The 18397-nt window shown below is 40.4% G+C and overlaps 1 protein-coding gene across 5 annotated transcripts in view; it reads right to left on the bottom strand.

Moving 5' to 3' along the window:
- Positions 1-18397, bottom strand: part of pde4d (phosphodiesterase 4D) — a 446323-nt gene that overhangs the window by 104879 nt on the left and 323047 nt on the right. For all 5 annotated transcript variants that reach the window (XM_031894063.1, XM_002938180.5, XM_004910348.4 and 2 more), the window contains 3 exons: positions 9845-10036; positions 2224-2260; positions 926-999 (listed from right to left, as the gene is read on the bottom strand). In XM_031894063.1, the coding sequence (XP_031749923.1) occupies positions 926-999; positions 2224-2260; positions 9845-10036 (303 nt within the window). The remainder of the gene's footprint in view (positions 1-925; positions 1000-2223; positions 2261-9844; positions 10037-18397) is intronic.

Below are 18397 nucleotides of genomic sequence, written 5' to 3'. Positions count from 1 at the left end.
ACTTACTTAATTTAACATTATTGGCCATAGTGTGCACCAAAAGATCTAACAAGATGGAGGTCACAGTTTCATCAAAAGCATGAGAATGCTTGGAATTGTCTGAACTAAGTGATATTTTGGATAATTTATTACCCCATATGCAGTTGCTAGGAGAGTCCTTAAAGGCACAGAATACACCTAAAACACCTTTGCTAAAAATGGGCACAGTATATAGGACTTGTGTTGAAATTACATTCTGCCTATTGCTTTAATTTTTGAAATATCCATATTCTCCTATTATAATCAGGGCAATTTGTTCAGAGCACCCTATCTACCTTTAAATAAACAAACAAACTCTTCCATTCTTTAAGCAGCACCCTTTGAGCAGCTCATTATCAGGGGCTTCACAGTGGATTGGTAATTAGTTTTATAAGATCCCCCATTGCTCTCTGGGATCAGGAAGTAACAGAGTGCTAAAGTCAAACTGGCTTTATATTTATATGCCAGAAATAACAGAAACCATAGATGTTTTTTATTTAAAACAATAGGCAAAAAGGATTTTAGCACGTATTTTATAGATTTTAGTCATATTCATTCAGCTCATGTTGAAAAGGGGGTGTACTGTCCCTTTAAATGATGGTAATAAACATCTCCACAGCTCAGTATGTGAGGACCCACAAGGAGTGGGTTGATATGTTCATATGAACATTTTCTCTGCATAGCGGTTATTATGTTGTTTAATTCTAGGTGCGGTTGGCCAATTATGTTAAATAATATATGAGGTAATAATTGATCTATTTAATAAAACATGGGTTTGGCATAAAAGTGCTAAAGTCCTTACTTAGCCACCTTTGGACATGTCACGTGGCACCAACCCTCCTAATGGTTTTTAGCTTCGACAGAATCCCACATTTGTTGCCCTTTAAACAGACATGGCTGTACTCACTTGCTGGGTGCTCGATCTTGCAAATTGGTTAGTGCAGCAAAATTATTCCTTACAGTACGCAGACTGGCCAGTACCTGGGGGGGAATACACGGCATGATTAATATCACAGGTAGAAATGGATCTCACAATAGATAGACGTGTACTGTGTAAGTGGCACTCAGCATAGAGGATTTTTCATGGCACAGTGGCCTATAGCACAGCGGGGCTCTGTGGGGAGGTAACTATTGCTAGAGTGAATGGCTCAATAAAATAAAAAACATTTTGACCCCCAGCAGCTCAGACAGAATAAATGACTGATGAGAGTCCCTTTACTGTATGTATGCTTTAGTTCTGCAACTGCACTTTGTGGCCACTAGATGTCACTATATTACAAGGACTGAGATTCTTCTACAGCAGGTGCCAAACTCATCGGACATTGGGGGCCAAACTGAGTGAGGGCCACAGCCAGGGCCGCTGCTGGCCAAATGGGTGCCCTAAGCAGAAATTTACTTTTGTGCCCCCTCCCCCGAATATTATAGAAGTAAAAATAAAATAAAAAAAAACACCTACTATAGGGGCCCCACACACAGTGCCCCCAATTGCCCCCATAGACAATGCCCCCATAGTAAGTGCCCCCATAGATTGAACTATCTGGGACAGCGGGATGCACTATAAAAAACGGTGGGACAGTGTTGGGGGGTATGTTATAATATATAAAAATGTTTTTTTTTTGGAGCAGCTGGGATGGTGCCCCCCTGGGAGTTGGTGCCCTATGCAGACTGAGTACTCTGCTTATAGGGAGCGGCGGCCCTGGCCACAGCTATGCAAAGGGGGCTGTAACATAGCAGAGAAAAAGTACTACTGTATATAAGGGGATAAACACAAAACGCATAACTTGGGCCCCTCTGTCCCCCTCTATAGTTACGCCATTGAAAACACGAGAAGGGCCTAGGGCTATAAAGTAGGAGATAGGGCATCATATAGACCCCAAGACACCAGTTCCACATGCTATAGAATAGCCTCAGATAATTAAAGGGGAAGTTCAACTTTCCAAAACTTAAATAAAAACTTTTTTTTCAGTTGCAGCCTGGTGAGGGGAAATACATAGAATATTTAGATTGTGTAATTTTTGCATCCTTTTGCATTGCAGAAGTATTATTAACCCTTCAGGTAAGAGGTACCTATAATACACCAGGGATGTCCAGCTGGGAATTCTGCAATTAATGTTCTAATATCTACAACATGCCCAGCAAGTTGTAGTATAGCGCCACCTTGTGGCCATCCCTGCATTACCCACACAGTGCATTCTTGGTACGTACCTGAGCAAATGGTGTTACAATCAAGTCATCTCCATGTCTGCAAAACATAGAAGTTAACACTATATTAATATCATTTTAAAGGGGCACTGCCATCACATGGCTATATTTTTACACAAGCTTTAAAGGGGACATATCCTACCCACCCACACCTTGCCAATGGCTTTGCTTAGCATGTTTGCAATTTATATTCATTATTTTTTTGTTTCCATGATATTATTTGCTAATGTGAAGATGTGATTCTAAGCTCTGTTGGGCAGGGCCCTCTTTACCTCTTGTATTGGTTATTGGTTGTTTATTTGAATGTTTATTCTATACACCCATTTATTGTACAAACCTGCAGAATATGTTGCTGTTAATAATAATAATAATAATAATAATAATAATGTGTGTAATAAAACTGAGCAGGGAAGAGCCAGAAGATGACTCCTGCATCAGTAACTGAAGCTTTAGCAGTTTTCTCTGGTCAAAAGTAGGGTATTTGGCACTTACCAGGGCATTTGCTTTGGGTTCCCAGCATTGCAGGGACCCCTGGGAGTAGAAGGCAGTAGATAAAAAAAAACATGAGGACTTAATTTGTCTAATAATTAGGATTTGTGAGTTGCAAATGAAAGGCTGAAGGGTTATTCCTAAACTACATGTTTCAATGTAGAGCGAGGCCCTCCAGCCCCAATGAAAGGAAGAGAAATGAACAGACTAACTTGCAAATGAGTGCAGGTTTTAGACTGGCAGAAGAGACTGCGGATTTAGTGCTACTGATCCTTGGCTAAGAGCTGGCACCACATAATTAGCAGCTTGAGGAATACCATGTTGAAGGCATAACCTTTCCACAGCACCCTGGCGAGAGATCAGCACAGCAATCTCTAAACCCAAGCCAAGGTGCAATTACGTGGCCAAGCATTCCAGCCTACGAATGGTATCGGTCCACTTCTTTGTCTGGGTAATTAACAGGCTGAGCATCAAAATAGGTCCAGGTATCTCAAGTACCCAGAGCCCCCACCAGCCCAATAAATAGTGAGTGTCTATGGCATCTTACAGCAGCCTCTCTGGGATTTGCCAGAACCCACAGATTGCCAGTCTGGGCCTGGTAATTAACACTAGGGGGTTTACTATGACAGTGCTAGGGGACTACAGAACACAAAAGTGCGCCCCTTAGTGCTCATTCTAGAAACACTTGCGCCTGTGGCCTGTCTCTGTACCTACATTGCCCTGGAAATTCAGAACTAGTTGCAGACTGCAGCACCGCTGGGCACAATGCCGAGACTGTAGAGAAAGGGTAGTTAGAGGAAGGGTATGGAGTAGAAGGGTATGGAGTAGAAGGGGGGAGTTCCTTCTGTGTGCGGGTAGAGCTATATTAATGGGGTGGAAGCAGATATTTGTGAATGCAGAGCAGCAAGCACAGAGTGAAAATATAGCATCATGCCCAATGTTTGCACTTTGCACCTGCCCTGCGCTTAGTAAATAATCCTTCATGATACAGCAGTGCTGCACCCTAAACCACTGAAATCTTTTTTTTTTTTTTTTTTTTTTTTACAGTAATGGCACCGGTCATGGCTAGATGCTACCATATAAATGATGTAATCATGTCTCTGTGACATCACAGCAAGCAGATTATAATGGTATTATTTTACAGTAAAGCTGAAGCAATATGAACTCATGGTGACTGAGCCCATCAGCTATTTATAACATCGCTGCTAATGTCATTACTGCTGCATGTACATTGGCCCCTGGAGACTGGAACCACTCTGATGTTGATTCCAGAGAAAAGAAGATTTTATAGAAAAAGTAAATCCCTTAAATATGTTGCAGTGCCACGGCTGACATGTTTGGAAAACAAATCTATATTCAAATAAAAGAAACTGCAGGGCTGAAATCTTGCATTTCCAGCATTTTTCCCATACACCCATCGCCATCTGTATCCTTTAATTTGGCTTATTTTTTAGTTGATCTATGGGAAACTTTACTGGTTCAGTTATATTTACTGAAATAAAAATGCCAATTAGATTAGTGAATCAGAACATTTAGAGGACTCTGTGTCTCCAGCAGTGGAAAACAACCCAGCTGTACTGTTAAAGAGAAACTTCTCTAATGGAAAATATATGTTCCAAGGGTGGTCTCTTCCATTTATTTCACTGGATAGATTATACAGTATGAAGACATAGCTTAGTGTGGGTACAGATCTGTCTGTATATTGGCCTTGGGATCAGTTACAGGCGCCACGGGCAACAGCTATTGGCTCTTTGCAAACTCATGGAAAAAGATTTAGAATTAGCTTTAAGAAATGCACCCCAACTATGTTTAATCTGGGGTTCCCTCCAGCAAAAGGCATTGCGCCATGTATAAATAACAATGTATGTGCCTACTCCGTGTCTGTGCAGCTTTTTCTGGCACCAAATTCCCACGCTAGTGAAGGGCCCCAATGCAAATAAAGAGCCATTGAATCACATGGTAGGGAAAGAGACACCTGGGTGAGCGCTAAACTGAGAGAGGTTACAGGTAAAGTTTCTAGAGCGCAGCAGACTCATGCTATAACTTCAGAGGGGAGGAGGGTGTGGGCACCCTTTCTGCACTAAAAGTTGGCAAGAAAAAAAAGTTCAGCCTTTTCCGAGATTTATAATGTTACAAAACTGCTAAAAATCTGAATCTGACAATTCACCAGTAGTGATGAGCGAATCTGTCCCATTTAGTTTTCCTGGGAAATTCACGAAACTGCTAAAAAATGTACAAAACAGCGGCAAATTTTCAAAACGCGTGACTTTTTTGATGCAACTACGACTTGGTTAATACGACCACAACTTTTTTTTTCGATGACTTTTTACTCCTTAACGAATCACCAATGGAGAAATGTGGAATTTCACGGTGAATCCGTGCCTGCTGAAATTTGCTCACAACTATTCGCCAGCTAAAACTTGTCAAGATCATAAAGAAGTCAATGGCAGATGTTTTCCTTTCCCTTCCCTGGAGGATCCTTCTTTGCTTCAAAACTTTAGAGATTTTCTGATTTTTGACAGTGTTTTTTTTGTGCAACAATTCAAAAAAGTAGAGCTTTTGGCACAACAATTTGAAAAAGCTGCAGTTTTGTGATTTTTCTGCAACTTTTAATATATTTAATTACTAGTTACTATATCTAATTACTAGATATTCCTAGGGAGCCCAATTCAATAAAGACCTCATAGGAATCAAAGAACCTAAAAAGTCCCTAAACAAATAAGAATAACAATGACTCCCTTGCTATTGCTTACTTTCTCACTAGCCATTGCTAACACACTTTGCATCCCAGATGCCAGCATTTTGGAGAACCCAATGGCTATTACCGCTTCACTTTGAAGCAAACCATATATTTTGGTACAAATCCCTGCAAGTATCTTTCTGAAACAGGAAAGGTCCAAATAGCCAAAGCCAAAAATTAGAATTGGTGTCCACATACGTTTGGCTATATTGTGTTTTTTTACATAAAGACCTATAATAGTCTTATTATAGTGTAATTTTGGGTGGGGGCCATTGATTGCTGGGATGCCATGTGCTTCTATTCTGTACCAAAAATAAAATGATGTGGGGGGTGATTTTGTGCATGGGAGATAGGCACACTCTACTTGTACTATTAGCTCTCACCCCTGCCAGCGTCTCTCCTTCCCCCATACTGGCTTATCTGAGCATAGGCTCCCATTTGTGTCCCATGTACTGTGTGCTGCACATATCCAGCTTTGTAATGCCTGGCATGCAGCGTTATATTTAGTGCATAGTAACCGGAGAGGCAAATGCCTTACGGCTGGAATGTTCCAATTCAATGACTGCACGTAAACAAACAACAGATCCAAAATTTATCCAAGGCTCCTGCTCATGGAGGAATTGGAATAACTTTTATTGTCAGAGTGGGACTGGGGGGGTCCGGAGCCCACTTAGGGTTGTCGCCCTGCTTGTATTCGACCAGGTATTTAACCAGCTAGTACTCTATATAAATCCCTTCCTTCTCTGACCCTCTCCATTGCCTGATTACCGCTTATAAGGTTCATCTCGCCTATGCCCTGCCCACTATGCCCATTTCCTCACCCACTCCGCCAATTTCCTCACCCACTCCACCCATTTTCCCACCCCCAAGTGACATCACTTCCTATTCCCCCACCCAAAGGCTAGTATTTAACAATAAAAAAGGTGGTAATTCTAGGCCCACCGTGGCTACCTCCTCAGGGCCCCCCCATTAATGAAGTCACCATCAATTCCTCCAAAGGTTGATGCCGCAACCCCACCTCCCTCTATCGCACAATAATCTCAAGTGTGACAGAGATCTGGAGGGTATGTCAAAGGGGAGTGGGTCTGGGTCAGTGGGGCAGCCAGGGCTCTCTGGGTTTTTTCCTTGTTTCCCACTGGCCCAGTCTGGCGCTGTTTATGCTTAATTTTATCTAACCAAAATGAACATTTTTTGCTGCTTGTGTTCAGCTGGGCCTCCTAATGGAAGAACCAAAGCCATGAGTGTAAGGTGGGCCAAAAGCAGTCAAAAACCAGTGTATATTAAATATGGTGAAGCCTTCGAGTTGCAGCTGCCATTGTGGTTGGCCAGTAGCCACATACATTTGCAATCATTGGCTGCTCCACAATGTACAGGCCAATTAAAATTTAAACACTTGTAATGATTTTGACCAAATCAATCTGTCAGGCTCTAGAACATGGGAATGGCAGATAAATAATTTTTGTATATTTTGCTCTATAATTTCACAATAAAATAATTTATTTATACATTTAGATGGATCATGGAAGAAGGCATTTGTCTTCATTAAACATCCAAAAGACAATCTGTTGAAAGACTGGAATGTCATTCCCCACAGAATATGCCACTTTCCCAGTTGTGGGCTCAGGATCTGGCCAGTTGCCTTTTCACGTCGGTGCATGATAGTGAGAATACTATGTACACTCGTGCTCCCTAAGGGCTGCTATTGCTCATCATTTAATGATAGCGCTGAATATAAGTACGCCCTGTGATATGGGGCAGCAATATCAATTGTTTCCCTTAGAAAGTTGGTTGCCTTTTTATGAAGAGATGTGCAATCTGAAGTGTTCCTGTGCCCCCACATACCTACATATCAGGATATTGATGCACTAAACATCCCTGTGCTGTTTTTATCTTACTGTATTGGAAAAGTCTCCTTTGGTTTTTTAGCAGTTATGGGGATTGCAGTACTGTAATGCTGAGTTTGCCAACACGCTAATTAGAGGTGGCTCGGGGCAACTTCCTGGAATGCTCTTATGCCAACTGATTAACACTGACTGCCAAGGAAATGCTGTTTCATATAGGAACATGTAACGCTGCACCTACAGTTTGGCATCGCTTGCTCCATGACTCACTAGAGAATTTACAAATAAGGGAAAAATGTACTCAAGAGTAGTAACTTCCAGCGGCCAATCAGAATTTTGCCTACATTAGTTAAAATTTGACTATAAATGGTCAAACATTGACTGCCTTATCGCCCCATCTTGACCATATCAGCAGCCGATTTTTTTTTTGTCCCATAAATAAACCAAAGTAAATAAAACTCAGTGAATATCTGCCTGGGTATAAATCCTATAAGCAAAGGTCTACAGTGGGCTGTGGCTATATCAATTGGTGATGGATCTGTGTGGACACTTGGCTGCTCAGTTCAGGCACATATCAGTTAGTCTATGAGTATTTGTTATCTGTATTGCCAGTTAGAGCTCATTGGTTTTTATATTACTGATCTATTTGATCCCTCCTGTGCTGCTTAACTAGAAATGTCAATCTAAGAAGTACCACTAGCAGCTGAGAACTGGCCGCTGAGGATGATGGGACTTGTTGTCCAGCTGGAGAGCTGCCAGTTTCACCCGCTGGCTAGGGACTGCATACGTTGATTTGCTGTCTGTGCTCATTATACATGGGATCTGTTATCCCGAAACCCGTTATCCAGAAAGCTCCAAATAACTGGAAGGGCATCTCCTATAGACAATATTTTAATCCAATTATTCAAAGTTTTAAGAGTTATTTGCTTTTTCTCTGTAATAATTAAACAGTGCCCTGTACTTGATCCAAATAGACCATAGACTCCTAGACATACAGGCCCAATAGACTCTATTTTAACCACATAATTCAAAATGTTACAATAAATCTCTTTTTTTTGCTATAATAATAAACAGTACCTGTACTTGATCCCAACTAAGATATAATTACCCCTTATTGGGGGCAGAACAGCCCTATTGGGTTTATTTCATGGTTAAATGATTCCCTTTTCTCTGTAATAATAAAACAGTACCTGTACTTGATCCCAACTAAGATATAATTACCCCTTATTGGGGGCAGAACAGCCCTATTGGGTTTATTTAATGGTTAAATGATTCCCTTTTCTCTGTAATAATAAAACAGTACCTGTACTTGATCCCAACTAAGATATAATTACCCCTTATTGGGGGCAGAACAGCCCTATTGGGTTTATTTAATGGTTAAATGATTCCCTTTTCTCTGTAATAATAAAACAGTACCTTGTACTTGATCCCAACTAAGATATAATTACCCCTTATTGGGGGCAGAACAGCCCTATTGGGTTTATTTAATGGTTAAATGATTCCCTTTTCTCTGTAATAATAAAACAGTACCTGTACTTGATCCCAACTAAGATAAAAATTATCCTTATTGGCAGCAAAACAATCCTATTGAGTTTATTTAAATGTAAGTTATTTTTTAGTAGACAAAGAATGGAGATCCAAATAACTGAAACCCCAGGTCCCGAACATTCTGGATAACAGGTCCCATACCTGTGCTGCTTCTTTTATATATACTTATATACCATGTTAGATTCCCCTGATGTGCTGGTCTCTGGCACTGATCACACATTCCAGCCAAGGTTATCAAAAGAGGAGGAGGAATGGCACCACTTATTGTATTTATAGTAATGGTGACACATTCTTGCAGCACATGTTCCCCATAGACTGGTCACTAGGAATGCAATCCCTTTATTTACTCACCCCCATTGCTTTTATAAACTCCATAATTGGATTCAAAGTTTCATTTGTTTTGTCCCCAATGTGTGACCTGCAAGGTTTGCACTCATGACTAGGCACAAATTGTTATTATTATTATTTACATGGATATATAAAGTGGCAATATATTCCACTGCACTTAATAATTCATGCAAATTCTATCCGAAATGTGTTTATTTGTAAATAATGCCCAAAGTGAGTGTGAATTCAGAGAAATGTCATGAGTGCATTCACCAACACATTCTCCTTTTGCCCAGTATTTATTTAGTCAATGCAAAAGAATTAAGGGGTAGTTTGAGAGGACCCCCAATGCAAGTGCCCCCTTAGTGCTCATTCAAAAAGCACTTGTGTCCTTGATCTTGCTTCGCTCTGCCCCATGTGGAGCATTACAAATCTGCCTAGAATGGAGGCAGAACTGTATTCATAGGGGAAGTGCAGAAGCTCAAGAACTTGTGCCTTTGGGTGCTCAACAGGATTGTGTAGAGGGGTAAATAATTAAATATATAGCATAATCCTATTGGTTTGTCAAATGGGTGGATTGAATACTTGGCTTTGGCCTGGGTGGATCCCTGAAACCTTGGCTTTACTTTAGTATCATAAATGTGAGCAAAAAATTGGTGCAAAGCGATAAGATACTTACATATCACTAGCAATGGAGGAGTTCCTGGACATGGACTTTGGAGACAGTTCATAGTCACTGTCTGACCTGTACAAGAAGGATTCCCTTCTCTGACTGTGGACAAAGTTGGCTTGAAGAATCAGCCCCGATCCCGGGCTTGTCATGGGATCCAGGGGACTCCGTCCCGATGTGGTGCCATTGTCCACATCAAAGCTGCAACAAGAAGCAGAGGGGGAGAAGAAAGAGAAGTCAACACAAGGGTGATAGTTGCCGTATCTACAGAAAACAGTGACAGGTCAAGGCCAGCTCTGACCACCAGGAGTAAAGGTGGCCGGGCACTTACGTATATAAATACAAATATTATCCAGTTAAGCACGAGTGAATAAATACATACAGGTTGCAAGCTATAATGCCCTATAACAGGCCTGGTCTGGGATTCAAAATAGGCCCTGGCATTTCAACTACAGAGAATCCCAACAGCCCCCCCCAGCCCAATAAATAGTAACTGTCTATGGCATCTTACAGCAGCCCCTCTGGCATTTGCCAGAACATGGGACACTACACAATTCCCTGCACACATGATGTCAATTAGGAAAGGAACATCACAGAGTAATGTATTGTATAGGGCTGCCACCTTTTGGCTTGCATATATCTCCGGACAAGGGGCGGGAACATGACATCACATGGGCGGGCTGGTGATGTGGGGGTGGGGCTATGATTTGGCGATCAGCAATTTCCCAATTGCCTCATCAGTTTTGGAGAGTCCTGTCCGGTTTTCAAAATTGGGACAGTTTTAAGACAGACAAAAACTTCCAAAAACTGAGCTGTCCAGGTCAAAACCAGACAGGTGGCAACCCTTAGTGGGTTATGTATTTCCTGCATGCTGTCTGTAAGCTGTGGAGAAGTTGGAACATCAATGTTTTAGTCCCTCCTTCCCTGCCAGTATTTTAAATGTTGCAGAAAGAGAAGAACTGCTTTGCAGCTCTTTAACAAATTTTGGAAGCCAGAGTTCCCCCTTAATTTTGGGAGATGTTTCTAGTGGCACCAAGTAAATCCTTCTCAGAAAATTAATTAACCTTACTACTATTCGAAAACTGGAAATACCACTGCCACTTACACAACGTTAGACAAAACCAGACTTGTTTCTTGTCTCATACATATTTAAATCCACGCCAAGCCAAGGTGTTTCTCTGGGAAAGGCAGCCTCTCCGTTAGGCCCCACTGTATTTTCAAGTGAATATTGGCACATGGAGAACAGTATAATACAGTTACTATTCTCCAAATTAAAAAAAAAGTAATAAATTATATTGGGATATAAAAAGATTGGCCATACATCCTCTGTAAAGGGGAACCTAATTCCTAGAAACACTTTTTTTATCCTTCTCACTTGTACAGTAACTTTACACTTCTGGGTCTCCTGCATTACACACCTTCCTCATCCCAGTCCCCTTAACCAACCCCAAAAATCTCTGTGATATCATGCCCATCTATCATGCTCCAGTGATACACATCTCCTATGTATACCTGTACTGTTTGGCACCAGATGTTAGAAGAAGACCCCAGTTAGGGGAGACTTAGGATGCCCTTTAAAATCCTTTTGGTCAGTTGTATGCTCGAACATAGGTACAATTGCCTTTACATGCTAGAGATAAAGAGAGGTCCAACCTCCTTTAATTATCCTTGCACTATCCTATACCTTTAATAGATACCATGCATATATAGTATGGGATGGGTTGGAAAGAGAAGGGGAGAAAGCTTATGGTCTAGGGTGCAAGATAAGCAAGGTATGAGAGGGAGAGGGCAAAGAAGTAGAAGATTGTGCAAGCAGAGGGGAAGGACTGTAAAAGGATTAGAAAAGATATAGAAGGCAAAAAAGAAAAGGAAAAGGGGCGAGAGTGTAGAATAAGGTATAGAAGAAATATAAGAAAGGAAGGGAAAAATAGAGTGAACTTGATTCCAGAAATGAATTACTGTGAACAGTGGGTCAGTGAGTCCAGGTATGTATAAATGCCCAACGTTCCACATCCTACATTTAGCAGCATCAGCCTACAGACCCACGTACACTCATTCAGCACTACCAGCCACATCCATCGGCACCATTCATACCCTGTATTCCCAGCCACAAAATCTATTCAGCCTGTATACACTCAACACCAACACATGTATAGCGCTCATCTTGTACTAATCGGCCAGCAGAAATGTAAAACATCTTCTCTGTAAAACCTTTGAAACCCACAACCAAAAAATAATAAATAATCATACAGTGATTTATAATAATATAGAGGCCACTGTTTTGTAATGGATAAACCAGAATGGATCCTTGTTACTCCTTCTACATATATTTATTATTTACTGTAAATCTGTAATAGCTGGAACAGCATATATCTGCTCATATAAGAATCTTGTTTGGGGAGGCTACTGGCATAGATGGGAGAACTTATAGCTATATACTTACACGCGGCAGTTGGTCTCCTTTTGGGGAGGCTAAGCCAACTCCTATAAATTATGGGATTTCAAACTAACTTGAATAGGGAGGGCTTGTAAAATATGTACTTTTTGTGACAAAATGTCTCAAGTACAAGCAATAGATTTTGTGGGACTGGGATGTCTCTCCAACCAAAGCCCTTAAATGTGGGTTAGACCTAAAATGTACCTGACTCAAGCCTGCTGTGTAGTGCAGCCCTAATACAGGAGAAATATGTTATCAGGCTTGTTTCTAATTTTTGTGCTGTTCTTGGCAGCCGAAGAGCTTAGTATCAGAGGTTTTGCATTGGCCTCACTTGAGAATACATCCGAGATAAAACAAGAGAAAGGAAGAAATTGGCATCAAGTTCATGTCGCACTGCTATCAGTGTAACTATATTAAGACTAAGTACCTACACATGGGGAGCTGTTTGTTCATTCTGAGAAGTAGAATACATTTTATAAATCCAAAAATCTATGATTTTACATTTTGTTGACAAAGTTATTTTTGTGGTCACAAAATACAGTTCACAACTAGAGAATTTATTGACATCAGGGCCGGAACTAGGGGTAGGCAGAAGAGGCAGCTGCCTAGGGAACAACGATTGGGGGAGCCTCTCCTGCCTACCTCTAGTCCGCGCTCCTTTGTCATTGCCCACCCCCCGTAACTGCACATGCGCGCCAAAGGGGGGGGGAGAAGGTGCAGGGGTGAGGTGGCCGTCCGGGTTGCCTAGGGCGCCCGGTCAGCTTGGCCCACCCCCGATTTACACCCCAAGAGAAAAGCATTCTGTAAACACAAAAATATAATTCACAGAATTAACCTTGGCTGCAAGAATTCTGCAGACACAAAATTAAATCTGTCTAAAGATTTTAGGTTCCAAAATGAATTTTGTCAACAAAAAAATTTTGTAAACAGGAAAAAATATTTAAAAAAAAATTACCAAGAATTAATTTTTGTATTCACAGGGATTCAGCACTGACAAAGTTCTTTTTGTATCCATAAAACAAAATTTCCAGATTACAAAGTATGTAAGGGCTCATTTACTAAAGTAGCGCAAAATATTGGTGCGACGTGCCATGTTTTCTTACTCAACCCTCTAGCATAATTGCACTTACTGTAAATACTTTGGGGTTAAGTAATAAAAGGCACTAAGTTTGCCCAGGAGCTGTAAACTGTAACAGCCAATCAGCAGGTAGCATTTACTGTTCACCTGCTTAAAAGCAAATATCGTATTGGTTGCTATGGGTTACTGTTCTTGGGCAAACTTAGCGCCTTTTATTACATATGGGGGATTGTTCCTGATTGCCAGTACCACCATTTGATAAAATACGAGCAAGAGATTCAGTTCCTGCAAGTGTAGGTTAAACATACGTGTAACATGTAGGTTGTGTGCCTGGAGCCTGCATGTAAAATATATTACATGAAGCAACAGTCTTACTTTGTAATCCCATGGGTGTGTAGAGGCATTTATCATCCATTAAGTATTAAAAATATTGTATTCTAACAACATAGTAATTATGGGCAGCATTAGACAGTGTGTGGCTGATTGTACTAACTGACAGGAATCTAACATAAGGTATCATTTGATCAGCAGGGATTTCCTTCTGGGATCAATGGATAATGTCCCGCAGGTCACAGGAAACGTTTGCTTCCTGCAGTCATACTGGCACCGCTCCATTACAGCCTGCATCAAGAACAGAAACCAGGAAGCAGAGGCACAATAAATACGTAATATAGCATTCTGATGAATAGAGTAGTAATGTGTCACCAATTATTCTGCTTTAACCGTCTGTTGGGTGTTCTTTGTTAAATAAAACAATATTTGTCAGGGAAAAACGCCCTTGAAAAAGCCAAACTGTCATCTGCTGCCTGCCATATGCATGGGTGGTAACTTGTTCCTAACGCTAGGTACTCAGAGACTCAGAGGTTAGTTTAAACAGGGGGAGCCTGGGGGTCTTTTACAGTTTTTTTGGGGGGTAAAAAAGGGGTAAAAATCCTATGTTTACTGGTACAGGTATGGGATCCCTTATTCGGAAACCCATTATCAAGAAATTCCAAATTACAGAAAGGCCATCTCCATTAGACTCCATTATAAGCAAATACTTCAAATTTTTAAAAATGATTTCCTGTTTCTCTGTAATAATAAAACAGTACCTGTACTTGATCCCAACTAAGATATAATTACCCCTTATTGGGGGCAGAACAGCCCTATTGGGTTTATTTAATGGTTAAATGATTCCCTTTTCTCTGTAATAATAAAACAGTACCTGTACTTGATCCCAACTAAGATATAATTACCCCTTATTGGGGGCAGAACAGCCCTATTGGGTTTATTTAATGGTTAAATGATTCCCTTTTCTCTGTAATAATAAAACAGTACCTGTACTTGATCCCAACTAAGATATAATTACCCCTTATTGGGGGCAGAACAGCCCTATTGGGTTTATTTAATGGTTAAATGATTCCCTTTTCTCTGTAATAATAAAACAGTACCTGTACTTGATCCCAACTAAGATATAATTACCCCTTATTGGGGGCAGAACAGCCCTATTGGGTTTATTTAATGGTTAAATTATTCCCTTTTCTCTGTAATAATAAAACAGTACCTGTACTTGATCCCAACTAAGATATCATTAATCCTTAATGAAGGCAAAACAATCCTATTGGGTTTATTCAATATTTGAATAATTTTTAGCACACAAGTTATGGAGATCTAAATTATGGAAAGATCCCTTATCCAAAAACCCCCAGGTCTCAAGCATTCTGGATAACAGGTCCCATACCTGTACATCATTCTGAATGGGTATGTGTTAGCTCAATCTCTTCATACAGAAGGGAAAGTTCCCATTTTATGCCACTATAGGTGTAAAACGGGAACTCGATCAGACTGATTCATGACCCCAATCTGTGTAAAATGCATGACCAGAAATAATGTATTAACCTCCCCAACATAGTCCTGCACTGTAGAATGGAGGAAGTGAGTGGTGCCAATTGTGATAGCGCCAGTCTGCCATAGTCACTGGATTTCCCAGTGGGCAAAGGAAGTTTAACCACCTCCTTCATAGGATGGCTGCTTTGTGCCATCAGCTCCATCACTCACCATTATTGTCCTTGTTAACAACCTTTAATAATGAATCTTTGGAACCAGCCTTTCAACAAGGTTTCTGTTTAGTGATAAATGTCTTCCCTTAGTGCTACATCCCTTTGTGCAGACAAAACAACAACAATTACCCAGCATACCCTACATTTCCTGTATCTAGTGCCCTGCTATACATCTTGATGGGATCACGACGGTTTTGACCCTGGTGATAAACAGGGTTCAGCTGTAATCGATGACAAACTGTATACACCTTGTATGAAAATGCTTCTTATCCAAAATGATCCTGCTGATGTCGATAATCATATCATTAGCACATGAGCATGAACTTTTATGTAATGATCCCTCAACCAACTGTGTGGTTCTTGACTGATGGGCTAACAGATATCCTAGAAGGATTGCCCAGCCTCCCTATGTTCTGAAATGTACACAAGCTTTTATAACCCTTCACAACCAATCAAATGCTGACAGGTGATTAGTAAAAGCTACCTGATGATTGGTTACTATGGGTTACTAGACCTTGTGCAATCTGTGTGACAACATTTTACATGTTCGTTTAGCTACAATTTATGGTTGATAACGTTCAGGCCTCCCCTGTGCATCGTGTTCCCAGCAGTCGATCATCAGAACAATGGGAAAGTACCAAGATAGCAGCTCCCTGACCCCTGTATTGCTAAAAGTTGTAGATATCAGAATAGCACTCAATAATAAAACAAACTCTAAGTCCGGCTCCTGACTCCTCCAGTTACACTGAGCAGCAGAAACAACAGCTTCCTTGAATAGCTGCCTGAAAGAAGTTCTAATGTGTTGTGCTTTCTGAAAGCTCAGACTCAGGCACAATGCACTGAGATGGCGCCTACACACCAATATTACAGCTAAAAACACATTTGTTGGTTCAAGAATAAAATTTTAAATGGTAAAGTGAATCATTTGCTATGTAAACAGTGTAATTTAGAAATAAAAAGTACCCCATAAAAATCATAACAGAATAAGAAGTAAATGTATAATATTTTTCACTTCAGCCTCTCTAGTTTTTATGGCACTGTTACTAGATTCACTTTTGCCCAAGCTGTCATTGTTCTAGTCCTACGGTGGCTCAGTGAGTAGCACTTCTGCCTTGCAGTGCTGGGGTCCTGGATTAAATCCCAACCAAGGCACAATCTGCAAGGAGTTTGTATGTTCTCCCAATGTCTGTGTGGGGTTTCCTCTGGTTTTATCCCACACTCCAAAAACATACAGGCAGGTTAAATGGCTTCAGATTAAATTAACCATAGTGTGTGTGCGATGGGGACCTTAAATTGTAAGCTCTTCTGGGGCAGCAACTGATGGATAATATCTGTAAAGTGCTGTGGAAATATGTTGGCCCCATATAAACAACAGGAATTAAATCTACTATAATCAACATTTGATATTATATCAGCTGTCTCACAGCTAAGGGGGTGTCGTCTCATGCCATCACAGATTTTGTCATTTGATATTGGTTAGGAATGAATATATATAATAATTATTGAAGAAAAATCCTTGAATTTAATCCTAGAATAATACAGTGCTATGCCAACAATTAGTATTTTCTCACAATAATCACAATACAAACAAAGCAAACATATACAATATTATAGGCCATGTAGTATGAAATTAACACAGAACATCACTGAATTACTACCTAGAAACCACAAATTACTGACAGGTAAGCAGCTAAAGCAGAAAAGGAACTTCAGGTACAAATCTACTGCCCCTGCACTTGCCCAGAGAGCTCACACAAAGAGCCATTGTTACTGCATTGCTGAAAGACACACAATGAGACGGTTGTTTGTTTTTGGACACAGGCATCCCTGAGTCACCCGACCATCATGGAGACAGCAGTAATTGTTATACAGCGCCTTGGCTAGGAGAGCTGCTGCGCACTATTCTAAACTGTTTGTGTAACCATAGGCAAATAAATGGGTTTAATGGAATTGTTATGCTGGACCCAGGCACTAATCTCTATGACACAGATATAAAGTAGTGTGAGTTATGAAACCACCGTGTTTGTGTACAATATCTCTTTGTCTCTGGATTGCAAAATATTCATTAGCACGCTCGCTGCTGAGCACAGAGAAGGAATATTCTCTCTCATTTCATGTTAGTAAGTGTGCCAGTTTGTATGGAATCCGTCTTGTTCTGGGGTTTGGTTGGCTAGCCTTTATTTAAAGGGGATATCTATCTTTTAATATATCTTAAAAGGGTGGTTCATCTTTAAGTTAACTTTTATTATGTTATAGAATGGCTAATTGTAAGCTATGTTTCAACTGGTCTTCATAAGTTATTTTTTATACTTTTTGATATTTTTTTTTATACTTTTCTATACTTTTTTTTATACCTTCTTCTGACTCTTTCTGGCTTTAATATGTGGGTCACTGACCCCGGCAGCCAAAAAACGATTGCTCTGTGAGACTACAGTATTTTTGCTATTGTTACTTTTTATTACTTATCTTCATATTCAGGCCCTCTTCTATTCATATCCCAGTCTCTCATTCTAACCACCCCTGGTTGCTAAGGTGATTTGGACCCTAGCAACCAGATAGCTGCTAAAATTCCAAAACTGGAGAGTTGCTGAACACAAAAAAACCCACAAATAATAAAACATGAAGAACATGAATGAACAAGGTGAGTAACCCCTTTAACTTCAGTTCAGTATATGAAGGGCTGGTTTCTTGCTATCATGACACTGGGTAGGGCTATATTAGAACAGCAATGCACTTTAGATCTTTAGAACACACTTTGCTTTGATCATAGGAACAAAAACAACCACAAGACTTATGCATACAAAGGCCTGGAGTTTGGTGCCGTAGTTCTAAAGAAAACATTGCAGCCTACTGCATCCTGTGCAGATTACAATGATTCCAGTTATACATAGTTACATAGTTACATAGTTACATAGGGTTGAAAAAAGACCTGTGTCCATCAAGTTCAACCCATCCAAGTAAACCCAGCACACCTAACCCACACCTACCAATCTATACTCACATACATA

Source organism: Xenopus tropicalis, chromosome 1 (genome assembly GCF_000004195.4).
Source record: "Xenopus tropicalis strain Nigerian chromosome 1, UCB_Xtro_10.0, whole genome shotgun sequence".
Classification (NCBI taxonomy): Eukaryota; Metazoa; Chordata; class Amphibia; order Anura; family Pipidae; genus Xenopus; species Xenopus tropicalis.
Note: the sequence above shows the minus strand (reverse complement) of the source record. Positions and strands in the feature narration are given on the sequence as shown.